The 19,636-nt window shown below is 44.8% G+C and overlaps 1 protein-coding gene across 2 annotated transcripts in view; it reads right to left on the reverse strand.

Annotated features, from left to right (window-relative positions):
- Positions 1–17,918, reverse strand: part of kcnh5b (potassium voltage-gated channel, subfamily H (eag-related), member 5b) — a 118,439-nt gene extending 100,521 nt beyond the window's left edge. Inside the window, exon 1 of one of the 2 annotated variants that reach the window (XM_076027695.1) lies at positions 17,669–17,918. Coding sequence is in view for 1 of the 2 variants with exons in the window: in XM_076027694.1 (XP_075883809.1) it covers positions 7,062–7,134 (73 nt within the window). In the remaining variant the exon portion in view is untranslated. Of the gene's footprint in view, positions 1–7,061; positions 7,347–17,668 lie in introns of those variants that run through there. The other variant, XM_076027694.1, reaches the window with a different exon arrangement.
- Positions 17,919–19,636: the final 1,718 nt, after the last annotated feature.

Consider the following 19,636-nt stretch of genomic DNA (forward strand, 5'->3'; position numbering starts at 1 on the left):
GAAAAAAAAAGTATCTTGTGAAAAGAAATGCAAAAAGAAAGGAAAGAAAAAAAAGTCTTTCAAAACTGCAAGAAAAAAAACTAAAGCTACAAAACTACTTGCAAGAACATAACTTTCAAACATGACCTTTGTCTCCACATTGTGGATGAATTAGAGGAGATAAAATTACCATTGTGAGGAGCCTTGGTTTATTTTCCGTCTTTTAATGCCCTTTGGGCCCGTTTAAAGACATTTCAACATTATTTACTTGACAGTCGACGACTGTGCAATGAACCCCAAAGGACTCTTCCAAAAAAAATGATGTGTCAGTGCTTTCAGTGTCCTTGAAAGCATCAAGCAAGCCTCAAAGTGTCGTAACAACACACCATCAATATCTTCCGACAAGGCTTTCTAAATATTTTGCGATCCAAAAGCCCCATCAAGGAAAGCTTTTCAAAGGTCTTAACAGTGATATTTTTCAAACAGCTGCAGTGCCGTTTGAAAATTCAGCCCTAAAAATGAAACCAGCGGCTCCTTGACAGGACAATAAGCCATGTCCATCATTGGAGAAGCCTCTTTGTATTGGTTCAGATGCACTCTGCCGTGGGAAAAGAAAAATCACGCGTTGCCATTTTGAAATAAAAAAAAAAAATGCTGAATTCAGGGGAAATTATCAATTATAAGAATCCAATTAACACGGCAGATGACGCCCTTCAAAACCTGCCCCAATCCACAGCTTTACCAACTTTGGCCGGTCATCAAAAACAGAGCCCGATCTCTTCCATCAAGAAAGTGGTCGGTAAAAGACAGTGAAATTTGGGATGAAGACAGAGCCTGAATGGCCAAAAACATCAGAGGCCTGCAGTGTTCCCTCCGGGAGGGGGGGGGGGGGGTGCGCGAGGGGGGTGTGGGGGGAGGGGGGCTCACTGAAGCAACATTAAATCACAGGAGAGTTCCTCAAGTTTCTGCAGAAAAACACTGATGGAGAAAATCTCCATTTCAGCAGCACTTGCACACAGACAAGTAAAACCCTGATTGATTCCGCTTGGCAGCTATCTGATGAGAAATTCTTACTATAATAAAAATGTTCCTGCTGTGGTCAGGAAAAATCCTCCATTGGATCAGCAGTGGGCATCGTGGCCTGGCTGCTGTCTGATTTGTAATAATAAAAAAAAAAAAACTAGAAGTTGCTCCAGAATATCAGTCACGTGCACTCTAATAATCACAGAAAAGCAGAACAAGGTATTTTTCATCATTTTTTTTTTTTTTTGTATGGTGACCTTTTCATGTGAGTTGCCTATATAAAGGAATAACAGGAAGCTGACAAGAGCACAACTGAGCAGAGGAAAGGGCTGCTATTATACCTCCCATTTCATCCAAGTTAGACCACAAACCTCGATAATTACCTGCGACAACATTTTTGGGATCATTATAATTAATAAGCTGTTCCACTTGTGGAATTAATCACTTTCAACAGCCATTTCTCACACATCTGCAGATATAATTTGACAGCATTCTAAAAATGTCCCTGTTAGTATCAGACAGTCTTATCACTCAGCATAATGGCAACAAAAAAATCTGCAAAGTGAAGCAGGTGGACAGAGGTGGAGGTCAGACAGTATTAGTATTGAAAGGTCACGGTGGGTGCAGGCCATTCAAAGTCAAACAGCCAAATACAACCATTCTTCTCGTCTCCAAACTTTACAACAATATATTTTTCCATCAGCACCAGGTTCAGAGGAAGCAGGTGTCCGCATGGATCGCATCCATCTAAATGCTTGCTGTGCACAAACCAGCACCTGGCCAAGCCGCTTGAGTGAATGGAAATGCAAGATGAACACACAACGCAGGAATGAATATTTGATGATGATAATAAATTGTCTGGATTGTTGCTTGTATACAATTAGACTGCAGTGTTGTAGTTATGAGAGGGTTGCCACAAGCCTCCCAAATATCACCATTAACTCATTCAATTGTTGAAATGACTCAGTCATAAACAGCGAATGTTTGTCTGCAAATGTTTCAGTGTTTCTGGAGTCAACAGACTGCCGGATGTTCTTTAGCATTCCACAGTAAACAGCAGGGGAGCACGGCGCATGATGGGTACAGTGGGTGATGGTCACACTTTAACCATTTAGGAACAATTCCAGCCTTGACCGTCCTCCACCTCTCTTTCACAGCAATTAGCGGATCATTTCTCAGCCTGGAAACGAATGACCAGTCACGAAAATTGATCAGCTTCAAATTCCCGGGCTGAAAACTCCAGCCTCCTCTCTGCCCTTTGGGATGAGACCGCTGACTAAGGCTTAATGCAACAGCGGGAAAAAAGGAAACCAAAATGATCATGACCTTTCCTCTTTGCTGTTTTATCGCCTGTCAAAATCAGTCGAGTACATAATCCTTGCTCCAAAAAAAGGGGGGGACATTTAAATCACACATCCCTGCTTATAATCTTTATTCATACATTGTCCAATCTGTACAGTCATCAACCCATTGAGGACTCCCGGACTGAACCAATGTCTGTGAATTTCCTCTAAACAACTCATGATGTGGTTCAATGCTTTGTGTGGCCTCCACCTGCCAGTTTGCACTCCACCACACCGTCCAGGCACACTCCTGGTGAGACGACAGACTGTCTCCTGGGGGATCTCCTCCCAGACCTGGATCAGGGTATCAGCTAGCTCTGTGACAGTCTGCCATGATACATGGCGGCTGTGTATGCTACAATACATGATGTCCAAGAGGTGCCTGGAATTCAGTGGAGCAGGCCAGTCAATAGCATCAATGTCTTCAAGCCTGAAGAACTGCTGATGCACTCCAGCCACATGAGGCTGGGCATTGACGTGCACCAGAAGGAACCCAGTGCCCAGTGCCAAGTTGCCTAAACTGAGGGCCTTCTACAGAAATAATGTATGCATGGTAAACAGTACTTCCAAGTAAAATAGGTTTTCTGTAATGCAAATGGAAAAACTGAAAAAGGTTGTCAACAACAATCATTTCTGACTTCAAGAACACAACATTAAGCTAAATAAACCTGAGAGCCTGTGAGTCCAGCGCATCCTTCAATCCTTCTGCTATCACTTTACCTGTATGCTCATCAGGGAAATAAGAGGCACCAGCTGGTCAGGTCCAACTTATCAGTGATGAAATAGATTGAGAGACTAATACAAGGCACCATCGTGCGACCCGACCATAAGTTGGCAGCAGTTGCGAAATATTCAAAATCTTTTAGAGGTCTTTTTCAACTTTCAGTCAGAGCCGGCAACACTTTGGCCATTTCACTCTCATTAAAGTACTTATGGCTCAGTGCTGCGTATCTGGGATCGAGGGTTTTGAAACCCGCTGCGTTAAACTGTTGGAAAAGGGACCGTGTCTATGCATAAGTGTATCTTAACTGCTTTTGTAATGTCAGTCCAAAGCTCACTGCTTGTCTGTAGTTGGGTAGTAGGACAAATGGTTTTCTTCCCTCCCTGTGTGCAGGGACTGACTGGGCGTTGAGTCGACCGCATCCTGTGGCTCTCCTCATACTCGAGGACCTCATTTGTTTTCAGAAGGTCAGAGCAAATTGCTCAGGTGACCTTTTTTTTTTTTTTTTTTGCAGGCGCTGCCATCATCTTGCAAATGACATTTTTCTGCTCACCATCCCACTTTTTAAAATGCGAACCAAGTCCAAATTAGCCATTTTCACAGTGAGGCAGATACGAGGAGATCCTCGACAAGCGTCATCTCCATTGGTCAGCAGAGTCCAAATCTCTACCATAGGCAAAACTTACATACTTTCTGCTGCCTACCCCAAATACCGAATATACCCTTATTTCAGACTTTGGTCAGAGATAGTGAATTCCTATGCTATCCTTCAAATCATGCATTTCTCTTTGAAACAATTGTATTGTCTTCGATGCTACTACAAATCCAATATTTAAAGAAGATTTCAAAGGCAGACGTGGTTGAAATGTGCAAAACGAACAACATCCGAAGAAGACATAGGCTTTAGTCCACCAAAGCCACATTTAAAGAAAAAACCTTTCCTGGCCCATTAAAATGCGCATTTCTAAATGAACAGTTCAGCTGAAGCAATTAATACATGTAATTTTCTATTATACACAGCCTTTCTGGGCTTGGATGCTAGGATTTCACTCAGTAAACACTGAGAGAAGAGAGAAAAACATCAATTGTCTCCATGTTGCTCACAAGTCTGATTTGTCTACTGATAATGACACATATACCTTGTTTTATTAGCAAAGATATCAACTACAGGCCCCTAACCAAAGGCACATTGTACACTTAAATTGGAAGAGCACAACACAGCCGTGTGTTCACCTGCTCCTAAAAGTTGTTGTGTATCTGCTAACTCGGAGAGAAAAAGTTACTTCAAACGCATCAGCCAAGCATCCGTTTTCCATCACTGCTTCTCCAGCACTCCGGGTCAAAGGCTTGCTGGAGTCCATCCCAGCTGTCTTGGTGCGAAGGCAGATTACCCCTTGACAAGACAACAGTTCTTCTCAGGGCCACATAGAAAAACACAAAAAAACATCCCCCACTCACATTCACACCGACACACAATTTACAGTTGCCACTTAAGTCTAATGTACATGGGGGGGTGGGGGGGGGGCACGAAGAAGAATCCAGAAGTTAGTGCTGATCACTACAAGCAGTCCTCTCTGAATCAAAAAGGCAAACAAAAAAAAACAGGAAATGAAATTGAGAAAATACCGACTGTAACCCTTTAGCTGGAATATACGATCAGTGAGACTGCACAACAATGAGCACTCTTCCTGTATGTCTAGCGACATTTTATTTCTTAGGCACCGCAGGGTTTGAAATAGCTCCGCACAGGCAGCTCTCCCTCCCCCCCCTTCCTCCCAGGTAACCTACACACAGCCGCTTCTGGGAGCATATGAATATAGGCGGCTGTGCTCTGATCTCATCTCGGGCGCGCAACGTATATGCGCCTCCGTCTAGGAGGCTTTCATAAATATTTTGCCTAAAACCATAGTGTTGAAACTTCCACATTGTTTTACTCTTGACACCCCAGAACCAGGAGGAGACATGTTTTACTTGATTTATCTTTTTTTTTTTTTTATGTTAAGTAGTTGGCGACTGTATTTGTCCACTGGGTCAAATTGTTTCCATCCATAAAATTCAGCGACATGAAAAATGTCACCAGAGCTGGAATTCACAAAGCAGGTGAGGAGCGAATGGCTGAGCTATCCCTTCTAGGGACAACCTTTCTAATTTCAGAAGGGCAATGAGAACATGTTATAAAAGTGTCTGAGAGTGGCTCCTAAGCAAAAGAGGTTCTGTACCAGGGGCGCGTCATTTAGAGTTCAGGCCAAAGCAGACTAGATCTTTTTTTAAATATATATAATATATGTTTTGTTTTGTTTTTAAATTTAGGAAGGCAGGAGTGAAATACCACATATCTAAAAGACGTTGGGCCTTATGCAGCTCGTGGCTTATTTCCAGACATTGTATTCCGTACAATGTGCACATCGTACGGGTGTGCCACGTCAGATTGAACCAAGGCTTCCAATATCAGACGTACACGTAAAATTATCCTTGTACACATGACGATTCCACCTGTGCGTAAGTGCAGTGCGTTCGCGAGAATGGCAAAGATTTGCTCTTTAGAGAAAAAGTTTCTACGCTTGACTGCAAGCAAAAACAAAAGAATGGAGTTCAGCTTTTCCTGCATGCTTTTCAAAATTATCCCAAGCTAAGTCCACAAGCTACAAGGTCTGCGTGGATGAGAAGCTGAGAAAATCCTTTGGTCGAGGTCACTGAGAAATCTATTGATTTATCATATGTGGAGACCACATATCTATGATTGAATAATGTTTACTGCCTTAACTTTACGGACTAAAAACCTTCCAGGTGAGATCCTCCATGTTCACACAATTCGCATACGTGTTTCTGATGCCTCTGAATAGCCACAGTGACACAGCATTTTTTTTAATTTATTTTTTTTAAAGTGACTTGTGACCTATTGATTACACCAGCCTCACAACGCACTGCTGTGAAAATAGTAGCGTTTCCAGTAACATGAAGCCGCGAACATTGCTAAAACGCAAAAAAAAAAAAAAAAAAAGTGCAGTACATCCCACACCTTCAGCCTGTGAAGTACCTCATTTTCAATCCCAGTTACTTCATAATTACTAGCTCGGTCAATAGTTAAGCTGCTTGCCGGTATTCACCAGAACTAACCAAAAATATGATTTTCAAGACGACAGAAAACATGACGGGGTTGTCCCGAGGAAAGCAGCAGCAGCCGGACTGACTGACGGACAGAAACACGTTTCTGGAACAGTCTCCTTGACCTCATCTCCATTCAACCCCACCCCCCACCCTGCCAGTCATCACGAACAACACTTTCCCTCGGGCCAATTATTCCACCGACTTCTGGGAAGACGGAGGAAGGCAATCAATCTAATCGCGCCTTTTCCCAGGCCGCTGCCAAGTCGCTTTGCCGCGCAAACGGCTGGAAGCGGAAGCGGCGCCCAAGGAGCCCGAGCACGGGCAACCAGAGAGTCTGTTTTCTTATTACTCACAGAAAAATCCTACCATCATGCAACTCTTGTTGGGGGGGGGGGGAACAAAAAAAAAGCACCTCCACCTCGTTGCGTATTGGCAGGGGACAATCGGTCGAAGGCGCTAACTGTCAAGAGGAGGGATGCCGAGTTGTGATTGGCTGAGCCTGATTTAGGGTCAACTGGCTCAGGTGTGACTGTATATTGTTGGGGGTGGGCGAGTGACGGTCATTCCTTCTGTTTAAAAACTCAGAAAGGGACGATAGGGGGCTTCAACTGCGAGGCTGGATGAAACTCAGTGTCGCACTCTCACGACATTGAAGCAATGAGCCTGGATAAAGTCTGAAATGTGAAGGACGGGACTCCATAACCAGGCAAGAAAGTGAGTGTGTGTGAGTTCGTCCTTCACCAAAACCTCCGTTTAAAAATGATGACATAAAAAAAGCAGTATTCCAGCAGCAGAGTCCGGGTCCGAGACCTCCACCTCCACCTCCTCCTCCTCTCATCCCGCCCAGAAAGACACCCAAGTGTGGCTCCGACGCGCGGCGGACTCACCACTTGAACGCCGGACGATGTTTTCGAGGAAAGTGTTCTGCGGTGCCACCAGCCCTCTCTTTCCCCCGGGCATCCTGCTGCGGGGTGCGTGGTGGCTGCTGCTGCTGCTGCTGCTGCTTCGGCGGCGGTGTGTCTGCGGCTGCTCGGATCTCGGTGGCGTCGCTGGCTCTCAGTCGCTCCGGTGGTGAAGCTCATTGTAACTGCGCGCTCTGGCTGCTCGGGGCGCACTGAGAGCCTCGCCGCCGCCGCCGCCGCTGCTGCTCCTGCTGCACCCCGCTGCACGACCGGTGCGTCAGGGCGCATGCGTGGCACGATCATCTGTTTAATGGTTTTGTTTTTTTGTCACATGATATATATATATTTTTTTTAATTATTATTATTTCCTTGGGGCAATTATAACAAGATTAAAAAAACAAAAAAAACAACCCTTTTTTTAATATATATATATATTCCACACACACAAACCGAGTGGTACAACCAAACTGATTTCAACTAATTTTTCAATAGGATACTAGGACTAATACCGAAGCTTATTGCAGTCACTTGGCAAAAAAAAATAAAAATCTGTTTTTCAGTGTAATTATTTCTGTTTTTGGTGCCAATTTTTTTTTCTGTCCTCTTTTTCGTGCTAATTTCTTTCCGCCCTATTTTCCCGAGTTTAGAGAGCGTCGCAAACCATCGCATCCATTCTTTCATTGAGAGCTAGATACAATGGAAGCAAACATGGCCAGCTGCTGGAGTCCTGGAGGAATGCTCATTAGCTTATATGAAGGGTTGACGGGGCCGCTGAGAGCCAAGGACCCTCACAGGACAGCTGAGGGTCCTGCAGCTCCACTGTGGGTCCCTGCCGGGCCCCAATTTCAGCTCACGTCAGTTATTTACCTGCCAATCGAGTCTCAAACAATCACACCTGAATTTAACTCTGCAGCTCCTATTTTAAAGGTCCAGTGTGTAATCATTTGGCCTGATTTATGATTGTTATATTGGTAAAAGCTTGATATACTGCCTATAAATACCTTCATTAAAGTGTATACTCACAGTACAATAAAAGCAATTTGGTTTTCCTGCCCTTAGAACGGTTCACATATCTAAAAAGAATCTCAACAGATCAATAAGGGTCTTGCTCCTAGCTAGCTGCAATCTTGCGCCACCATGTTTCTAAGGAAGCCTGTGGTGGACAATCCAATTGGCCGACAGCGTGTTTCGTATTTAGGGTGAGCACTCGCGTCTTCAAATAAACTAACAAAGAAGACGGTGGACGAGGTATCCAGGATTGGGTGCACAGGCCACCGTAGTTCGGTGGCAAATTGAGGAGTGGGAAAGAGAGTGAAAGACGCAGGAAAATGTAACCACTTGATGTCGCTGTTTCTTCTTCTAAATCTCCAAATATTACACATTAAACCTTTAACCTGTTAGGACGATAGGATTGATTATTGGTCGTTTCTTTAGCAACCAGGGAGGTTTTTTTTGTTTTGTTTTGTTTTTTTAAATACTTTCCTGGCTTTTAAATACAGGGAATAAAGTTTTGTTTGACTGCTCAAGCTCAAATGTTGCCAGTTTCTTCGTAAGTAAGATATATTACAGCTGCCGGTTGTTGCGTCTGACACGTTTGCTTTAATGTGGGTCTGAACGTCAGAGTTTGATTTGTAAAATGACTCGTCTCACCGCCGCACCTGTTAAAAAGCCGCTGACGCCGTTGAGAATATGGCAGCATATTGGGAGCAAGAGAGTGCGCGCACGCTGTAAATATGCGCGGCGGCAAACACTCCTGCGGGACGCTGTTAATTGGTGAACTTGCATCATGAGGCAGCAAACATATGAGACAGCTCAGGTCAGACAGCTGCTGTATAACAGGAGGCGCTGACGAGCAGGGCCCCTCCTGTGCTCCACCACTGTTTATCACTGCAGACAAGCGCTTGGAGGTTTACCCAAGACGAAGGCGAATGTGCGAATGCCTACGAGATGCAATTATTGGGAGGAGTTGTCGCACCACTAAAAGTTTAGGGGGTGCATTTTGAAACTGTTGTTTTCCCTTTTTTCTGTCCTACAATTTAAACATTAAACGGAATCCCTCCTACCACGGCAGCGGGGTAAAGTTACAGTGAACTGTTACATACGTGTTGCTCATATTGTTCAATAAATGTTGACCCATAGGGACCCATTTAGACATTCACCATATTAGAACATCTTAAAATCGGGCCGTCAGGCAGCTGGCCGCCACTGACGCCAGTGAGGGGCGCTCGTTGGATTGTTAATTGCCTGAGCTGCATATGTGGACTGTCACTGGTGAACTCAGTTTGTTATAAGAATTCAACGAAGCAGCCTGCAAGTACCCAGGAAGTGCTGTAGACTTTTAGTGATCATCTTGTTCTGAATTGTTTTCCATGATGTCAGAAAACGGGTCTAAATTGTTGTGAATTATGGATGAGCTGTGCATGTGATGCAGTGGCGGTGTATGAATCAGTACCTGCAACTACAGCACCACCATTCCACCTCCATGTGGCCAACTGGGAGCAGAGAAACCCTTCCAGGAGAAAAGAAAAATGGCAGGAAAGATATCTGAAACTATTTGGTTCCACTTTGCTCAGTGGCAGAAAGTGGAAATGTCAGGGATTTAAACCAAGGTAGTTTGGGTAGTGGGAGCTGCAGCAGAACAGTAACAGGTTTGCATAAATCAGGGAGGGGAAGATCGGCCTTCATCCAGATTGACAGACATCAAACTATACACGCAGACATCAGATTGACGCTGACAGGTTAGTTTAACAAGGTGTCGGACACAGACTTCAGCAGTGATTCTGCCGAGGAGCAACACCTTTATGGTAGTGACACTGCAGGAAGTCACAAAACTCTATGTAGAAAATCTGATCATGAAGTCGTGTCATTGAAATGAAGTGAATGCACGTACACCAAAACAAACCGCCTCTCGACATCCTCAGTGACTTCCAGTGTAGTGGGGACTTGGTATCAAATGAGCAAACAAGCATCATTGGTCAAAGTTCCATCTCGTCTCATCGTCGTCATCATCATCATCATCATCATCATCAGGGACAGAAGGAAGGCATCATTAACTGACAGGGACATAATCAGCTAAAATATCGAGATGGGGAAAGATGAGACCCAGAATTGATAAAACTCATTCCGAAGTGAACTTCTGAGAGGAAAAGCAACAGAACGCAGGTTGTGTGGGAGCTTGTTTGTCCTCTTCACAGACAGGCATGTCATGTGAGACTGGCTGTATTCCATCTCGGCGCTCTTTGCAAGTCGTTTCGTGCAAAAAGCAATAAGATTTTTCACTTATTTATGATCCTGAGTGCCTTAACACCAGACTGAAGTGCGCGTCTGTAACTCTGAAGATCAGTGTCGCTTGCAAGACGTCTGCACGTGTCGCAGAATCAGCAGCACTGGACGGTGAGGAGAGCGTCTACAGGGGATGTGATGGCCTTAATCACTCTAATTACACCTCGTGACTAACCCCCAATTATGCCCAATCAGCATTCAGCGGGAGGGCTCGCTATTCTTCATGTGAAACAGGCGCTTGGGGCCAGGCAGCCTCGAAATTTTCGCTGCACTCAAGAGCCTTCGAGTCCAATGAGCCCGTTCCAAGATGGTCGGGCCCCAAAGAGACTCCACCGAATCACTTCATCGAGGGGGATCAAAAACCCGATTAGAGGAGGCAAGAGGAAGAATCCTGCTCCTGCAGCGCTCTGTGTGAGCGCAAGTTATTTCCAGCTCTGGTGTATGTGAAGAAAAAAACCCAGTAAAAGCCACAGTGTGGAGATCAGAGGTAGAGCAGCGGGACCATCGCCAACACCTCACATGGAAGAGGAAAAGAATGGGGGGGAGGAGGGAATCGACCTGATCAATGCCGCCTTCACATCTGGAAGGAGCTGCATCTCTTCTTATTGATCTCAAAATTAATTAGTCCAGCTCTCCACCAGGGCTGCCAGCGCTCAGTGGCTCCTAAAAAAAGCCAAGAGGGATTGAATATCAAAGCGATGACCACAGACGATCCTGCCAAACTAGCGCCGGAGATCCTTGTCCTTTAGAAAGCCCTGCCATTACTATTAAAGACTAAACCTGTAAAAGGTGTGTGGGGGTGGTGGACACATTGGTGTGACTGTATCGCACAAATGGTTTTGTCTACTTCAGACATGGGGAGAGACAGGGGGACTGAGACCAGAGGCTTTAATTGCTGCTCTGGTCAATACATTCAGTGGGAAGAATCTCGACCTACAGCTGGAGTCACGTGGTGGGCGGGGTCAGCATTGGGCATGTTTTGACCCCCAATGATCTTTTTTATATCAAAGGGCGAAAGCTTGTATTATTGTAACAAGGTGGAGGCGGGCTCTTTGAAATCACCCTGTTGCGGTCACGTCGATATTTCCTCCGATCGCGACAACGATCGTTCTTCCACACCATCCCAGTGCTTCCGCCAAGAGACTCCGGCTCCCCGGGTGCACAAATCAGCATCGCGTGCTTCTTCCCCCGAGTCAATGATCCAACTCACTGAATGCAGATTCTGCACACGTTGCTGAATGTAACGTTCCTCCACAGAACCCTTCCGACAAGCTGTTTAACTGTCGGCACCCGAAGCTCAAACAAAGGGTCAACAGCAACATGAAAGATGCTCTTTGGCATTGACGGTGAAGAGCCGTCAAATTTTTCATGGGTGCAAAATTTGAAGGGTAAATGTATAATATTTGGAGATTTTGAGAGAAAACAGAGACATCAAGTGGTTAAACTTTAGATTGCAGCGCTCTTTCACCCACTCCCTCTCCCGAGCATGCCAGTGAACTACAGTGGCCTGCACACACAAACCTGGCAACCTCGTCCACCTTCTTGTTAGTTTGTTTGTTTGTGCGTTCACCCAAATACAAAACACAATGTCAGGAGGGCTGGATTGTCCACACCAGGCTTCCTTAGAAATAAAAAAATATGACGCTGCCAATCAATAATGATAAATAATATGAGAGTACCTCACAAGAAGATAAAAAATTGTAAATCGGGCCAAATTATTCACACTGGACCTTTCAGAAGTCGACCTGTCTCAGGAAAGTTAGTGGATCTAAAGTTTTAGACTGTCACCTTTTTTTTTTCTTCTCTCGCGCTGTCTTTGGGAGACTTCCTTGTCTTTGGTTTGATTTTCTTGAGGCGTTACCCAAAGCGAGCCTGAACGGGGAGCTGATGTATTCAGCACCTCTTCCTTGGCTGTTTGAATTGGAGACTTCCGGGCGACAGTGTGGAAGCTTTCAGAGGAGGAGCCTCAGGTAGCCTGCTTTGTGTCTGCTGACGTTAATTACGGCCGTGATGCGAGTCTTGCAGTTTCTGACTCCCTGCCTTCCCCTTCCAGATTGGACAGCTCAGGTTCATCGGTAGTTTTGGAGAGTTTGGCTCGTTCCTCGCTTCTAAATTGAGAAGACACGGCCTCAGTGGCATGAAGAGACACGCATCGGCATAAGATCCAGTTAAATGAGGGGGTAAAGTGAATGAAATACAAAGAATGCCAGCAAAAAGGAGGGGAAATGACCATGTAATGATCATTATCTAACTTTTATAGAGATTTTTATTTTGCCTTTGGCTTCTTCAAGATACTCCTCTATGGTGAGCATGTGCACTCTTTGCCCTTTCAAGTTCAAGAAGGAAAGTCGTGAGGACTGCCAGACTGAGCGCTGCGACGACTGAGTTTAAAGTATCAAATGACAGCGGAGGAAAATTCTGCAAAAGAAACCCAACTGTGGTGCACCGGGAGAAGTTTTTTCAGGAAGATGCAGTGAGTCACCTTGTCGCCCACAATGGGCTATTAACAGCCTCTGTTACCATGTCAACTGGGTGGTTTGTGTGGTTCAAATGGACTTTAAAACAAGCCAATGACTTCAAGGTGAAAAAGAAACGGACACCAGAGCTCCTGCGTTGATGTGCATTTCTTTTTCTGTACCATTATAAGTCAAGGAACAAGTCAAATATAATAATGACAATGAATGATGAAAATCAAAAATCAACGCGTGAATGCACTAACAGCGGATCAAGGAACTGGCGGCAGCACAAGTTTCCCGATATGAAGATGAAACACGTGGTGCTGTCATAAAAAAAAAAAAAAAAAAAAAACTCATCCTCATCTGCACTCCAGTCAAACATTACTCATTGCGAACAGATGTCTCGACACGAGAAATCACCTGGCGAGAGCGACAATCAACCAAACAGAGGCAGCAGGAATTCTGTGCACCACAGCAACTCAGCCCCCCTTCGGGTGCATCCAGCCGTGAACAAGATCCTGGATTCATGGGTCAGAAGATTTTCCAGTCGCAGCAGAGAGGAGGAAGTCTGACTAAAGCAAGGGATTGTGGGGGAGAAATCCAGATTTTTAGGAGGGTCCGTACTGCCACTCTGGGCGAGGAATCTGAGCGCGAGCAGCAGCAGCAGGAGGGTACGGAGTGGTTTTTACAAGATCTGACAGTCTGTTTCTCAGTGTGGTGCATTAAGTCGTGTTAAATATTTAGATGTACTGCCTTCAAACAGCCAAAATGGATGTTTAGTGTCCTCTGTGGATTTTCTGACCTCTCTTGGCGTGACGCCAGGTTTTCCCTTCCAATAAACAAGCTCTGTCAGGCCGTCTGCTGCCTCTACAGAGATTCATTAACTCCATAGGAACGCACAGCAGGGAAGAGGGGGGGGAAAAAAAAGGAAAGATACCTAAATAGTCTTAAATGAGCATTTCGGTCAAGGCTGAATTACTGAGCAGCCAAATTATTTTTTTTTTGTAATTTCCTGATACATTTTAATGCACATTAGAAAAAGTTTTCAAAAATAAAGAAAAGGAGAAAATATGTAGGCTAGTAATTATCGAAAACCTGATTAGAAAAGACCTATTTGAGACAAATTCAATTAACTGAGGCAGTAGGGTGGCCCAGTTTTTCTGAAGTCAAACCCTAAAAATACCCCTGCCTCGGTGTAATCACAAGCTGGTGGGAATAGCAACAATTCACGATACAGATTTAAATTAAAAGACAGAATTTATGCATTGATTCTACAGTGTTTCATTTTCATTTATAGGAAGGCAATTCAGTGCCATTCAAATTTACATTATAAATTGCAGATGATTCGGCAATTTACCCTCTCCTCCTTCAGCCATTAGACCTCCAGGCTTAGTTAAGTCTGTCCAGCTCTCACAAGTGCTTATCCACTCACAGTCCAGCATTAAGGCGTAAGCCAGCTAGCTGGTCCTGGCTGTCTCAACTGGGAACTGCCCATTGATCCGACCTCCCATTAGGGTTACAGTTTGGGTTAGGGGAGGTTTGACATCCGTCACCGCCTGATCATTGGAGTGCATCAATTCCAAGACAAGCCTGGATTTCTTTCTCTCTCTCTCTCTCTCTCTCTCTCTCTCTCTCTCTCTCTCTCTCTCTCCTGTCGCAAACCAATGAGAAATAAAAACTGGAACGAAGGTGTGTTCGCATTACCGGGAGCGTTTACGAAGTGTACCTTTAATGCTTTTAATTTCACAAAGCAGATGGCGACGCGCCGTTTGTGACTGTGTGCGCTATGACACTGTCTCCCAACAGCTGTGCAACACTCACACTCTTAGATCTCATTTCACACTCATGAATAATGTAGAAGAAAATCATCCACTCATCTGGATGACATAAACACCAGGCCAAATCACAACACAGAAGTTGTGTGACATAAATGATACTTTGAAAGGAGGTGGGTGTGTGTGTGGGGAGGAGGGTGGAGGGGAGAGGGGGGGGGGGTGTCCATAATTTGATGGTCCATAACTTATTAAAGCAGCTCCGTTTAAAATGGAGCTGGTGGGCACGTTTGACTGCATCACCACTCATCTTCACTCCATCTGCAGTCAAGGTGCGGAGTGCATCCTGAGATCCTGAGGTACAGCATCGCTCTTCCAGGTGTCCAATCACCTGCACTTCCTCCTAAATGGCATTTAAGAAAACTTGCATGACAGTGGCTCGAACATCACTGCAGAAGAGTCGCCATAATGAAGATGAAAGTGCTGAAGGCAGGGTGACCTGGACAAGTCGCCAGCTCGTCGCAGGGCCACATAGAGACTAACAAAGACAAGCAACCATTCACCCCCACGCTCACACCTATGGTAAATCTTGGGTTTCCAATTCACCTCACGTGCATGTTTTTGGAATGTGGGAGGAAGCCGGAGAACCCGGAGAGAACCCACGCAGACACAGGGAGAACGCGCAAAGGTCCCAGGCCCTGGAGTCGAACCCATGACCGTCTTGCTGTGAGGCGGCAGCGCTAACCACTGCGCCCACTGGAACACCACTTGGACAAATTATTTGCACAAAAAAAAAACAGGAACTATGCAAGGACGAAGTCTTCTGAGTCCGACTCTTGATCAGTGCCTCACAAATTAGGATCACTCGTCCAGGTGGCAGCGCTGGCGACCCCCCCACAGAACGTTCTGTCTACTTCTGTAAACAAAGAATAGAGTGGAAACGGTCTGAGGAAGTGGGCGCTGTCTTAAGATCAATTGGCTCCAGCAGCGTAAAGGACGCCTAAACTCCCACTGCATTAAGCTCTTGGCCAAACGCCCGCCGGATGACTCACTTGAACACACATATGCCAATTTCTGCCGTACGATCTCTGGCAGACGACTCCGACTCCCCGCATCAGGAGGTCTTGATCAGCGTTTAGACGTCTCCGGTCTTCAGCCTACACACTTATGAGTCATGTGTTTGTGCTGACCACCGTGATTCCCCGACATAATTAATAACCACGCTGAAGAAGAAGCAACACGTGCCAATAGTGTGCGTGTGTATGTGCACATACAGACAGCTACTGTGTCGGCAAACACACACACACAACCCATTTGTATACCTTTTTCTGTGTGTGAGTGTGTGTGTGTGTGTGGGGGCTCGTGGCTCCTGCAGCGGCATTATTTATGGCAGGCGAGTGGGAGGCTCCATACGTTTAACACTTTTTCATCGTCTCCATCGCAAAAACGAGAGAAAGGTTAACAGCTTTTATCACATTCATCAAACGAGCGCGACAACACGACCGCCTCAGATCTCATTAACATTACAAAAACCCTCCCCGTAATGTGCGTGTGCATTACATCCTCGGCGCTCTGATGGGAAAATCCCCATAGGCGTTTGCATTTACACATCACAAAGTGCTAATGTGGACGCAAATTCTCAGCAGCGCCTCGCTTTTTTTTTTTTTTTTTTTTTTTTTTTTTTATATCAAGAATCACAAAATGGAAGAGATTCGCCTGAGGCGATACGGGATTAGTGGCTTATATCGATATCTGTACACTCGTTTCTTGAAGGAGGACAGAGGAAACAGCCCGACAGATGGATGGATGCTGCCAGCAGGAAAGAAAAAGAAGATGAACGGATGTGGCTGGAGGACAAAGAGAAGGGCAAAAGAAGAAGAAAGAGGATGAACATTTTATTAAAGACTTACAAGAAAGAAAGAAGGAGAGAAAGACGGTTTAACGGACAGATGTTGAAATGGGGGAAGTCGCGGAGAGGGAAGGGGGACGTGCCCAGAACCGAAGAGGCCAAAGAGAGAACAGAAACAGACAACAGAGATGGGAGGGGAACTGGGAAGAAAAGAACTGCAAATTGGGAAAAGGCGGACTAGCTCGAGGCAAAAGGATGAGTTTCGTTTTCTAATATTATGAGGGCAAGAACTTAAAATAATATAAGTGTGAGCAATAACAATGAAAAGCAATAAAAAGGAGAATAGCTTCAGCAGAGTAAAGTCCAGGGGCTCACTTTTTCCTTTCTTATTTTTTTTAAAAATCTTGTCACACACTTTTACTATTAAACTTCCAAAGACTCGCTCTACCCAACTCCAGTCTAATGTGTTTATTTATAGCCCAAAACAGAAAAGCTATACAAGCAATAAAATCATCTCGATATAAAGACGGAATAAAATAAAACAAGTTGTCAAATTAAAACAAAGAATGTTCAAGTAGAATAAAAAGAATTCAAATGGCTTCTTTTATGAGTCTTGTCCTCCAATTACCAATCAAAGGATGAAACTGCACCTTTTTTTTTTTTTTTTGACCTAAACCTGATTCACTCCACCGTTGCTGATACATAACCTGAATTCCTTCCCTGGAATTAATTAATCATGTGCTTCAATTTAATCAGTCTCACCCAGACATGCAGGCAGGAGGCAGGGAGCCACTGAGCTCGGGCACAAATCCCCCTATATGGACTGAAATCTGTTACTATGTCTTCTGAAATTACTACAACATAAACTCTCATGCCAAACTCAATATGCTTATAAAGGAGAAGTCGAATTTTCCTTCCCAAATAAAGAAGCGGTGGATTGGCTTCCACATTAAAACCGCGTGAACCAAGGGCACTCAACCTTTCGACACTGCATCGTCACCTCGTATTGCTTGTAGAGCAAATTCTAAGTGATAAAAAAGAATTCAAAGAACTTTTCCCGCCTCCTCAAATACAAAAAAAACCAAAACAAAACTATATAAATGGCACCAAGCTCACAGGTAACAAACGCGTATTAAGAGAGAGCTCAATGGGTCAATGATGGGGTTGTCAATGTAGACGGCTAATCAGGTGAATTAACGGCACGGTGGGCTAATTAATCACAACAGCACTCACAGTGGACCGTGGCCTTGCCCCCCCTCTCAACCACCACCACCTGACCTCTCCTCCCCTGGAGGGCCGCTGTGCTGCGAAGCGTCGAGAACCTTCCAGTAATTACACGGCGCCCAAACGCGAGGGGAGACGGCCCTCTGAAGGGAAAACATCCCCCCGCGAACTGCCTTGCGTTTCGCCGCTCGACAGGTGAGCCTAATTAGAAAAGTGGTGGGCAGCTCCGCCGGCACCACTGTGACACCCACGGTGCTAATCACAGCCGGCCGCCACCCACTTCCACGAGCACGTCTTCGTTTGGCTTTGCGCCGCCTTGTTGTCGCTACAGCCGAGCAGATCCCGACTAGCTAGCTGGCTAACTAACTAGCTTCACCTCAACAGAGCTCAACTTTGTTTCGGCGGTATCTACATAATGAAGACGTTAGTGGCGTTCATTACAAAGCAGAAACTGCAAAGCCTGAAAAGATGGAGAATGGAAGGGGGGGGGGGACCATAGTGCAATTTGTTTGTCGGCAAATCTCAGTATTTTGGCTAATAAAATGTTGGCGCGCGACTGAAGGATGAAGTTGCCCGAATGTTTAGTTTCGGTTCCCCTTTTATTTAGAACAGGCATGGGCAAACTACGACCTGAGGGCCATAGGCGGTCCGTTAAGCTTTGTAATCCTGTCCGCTGAATTTGAGGAAATTATATTAATAGGAAGCAAGTAATACAGTTGCTGTATTTAATACATTTCTCCAGTGTTTTTATTAGGTTTATAAGTTATTTCAACAAAGAGCTAAAAACCGTGGGGCTTCAAAGAGACAGATTTTTTTTTCAATGTATTTGTTTATTTATTAAGTTTTATAAACATTACATCCACTGAACTCTCCGTCAAACATTTCGAATTGACAGGCCTTTGCTGACCTCTGGTGGTAGATTGAGGATTTTTTTTAATTAATATATATATACAGCCCCACTGCTTTTTTATTTTAAAAATCTTCATTAAAAATCTAGATTGCCTAATTTACTTATTCTTGCGTTAAAGAAAACAGAAATGCTCACTAAATTTTGCAAAAGCTGCCTCTATTTAGGTGCTTATGCCACTCAAAATGCATGATTGCAATGAAAAGCAATTCTTTAGGGTGCACAGTGAGGGTTAGCTCTAATTTATGTTTATGAGTTGAAGTCGTGTTGATGATTTTAGCTGAAGACAAAATTTCAGCAATTCTTGTCTGTTGCCTCCAAAAAAAAAACAAAAGACAGTGACCAGGTGCAGCCACGGAGTAGCAGCAGAGGTCAACCTCCCAGCTGAGGCACTCGTCTCAAAAGACGCACATTCATTTGAAATTGAACACATCGTAATTCATGTGAATCATCACTAATGGAGAACTTATCAATACTTATTGCCAGATTTTTTTTTTTTTTGGTATTAATAAATTTACTGTATCAATAGACGGCCAGGAGATACAGTCGTGGGGGGGGGGGGGGGGGGGACTTCAGGGCACCCTCAAAATTTTACTCAGTCCCAATTGTTGTCATTAAATGTTTGCCAGAGAGGTTGTTTTGTGTGTTTCAGAAGGTTTGGCGGCACATAAACAAATGGTATTTGTTTTGCTGCTTATTATTGATAAGGAAAAATAAGAAAACCAGCACTGCAGTCTTGTCGTTCTTGTCCTGTTGATGTGTTACAAGGGTCATCTTGTCATCTCGTCATCTCGTCCACGTTGCTGAAACACCTGGTTCCAAGCCAGACTGCACGGTGCACAAGCAGCGTGCGGTTAAATGTTGGCGGCTAAGACGCTGAAACTTTGTGTTGCGTCTTTTTATGTATTCATTTGTGTTCCGTTTTCCCTGTCCGCAACGTGTCCTCTCGGGTACCAAGTGGCTCAGTCGACCCCTGGGTGTCTCTTCTCTTCTTTTTCCAGCTGCTGAAGAGTGATTGGCTGTTGCTACTATTTAAGGAGGAGGAGGAGGACCGCAGCTCTTCGCTGAGT

Source organism: Nelusetta ayraudi, unplaced genomic scaffold (genome assembly GCF_046127955.1).
Source record: "Nelusetta ayraudi isolate G7.1 ecotype Tasmania unplaced genomic scaffold, CSIRO-AGI_Nayr_v1 ptg000021l, whole genome shotgun sequence".
Taxonomy (NCBI): domain Eukaryota; kingdom Metazoa; phylum Chordata; class Actinopteri; order Tetraodontiformes; family Monacanthidae; genus Nelusetta; species Nelusetta ayraudi.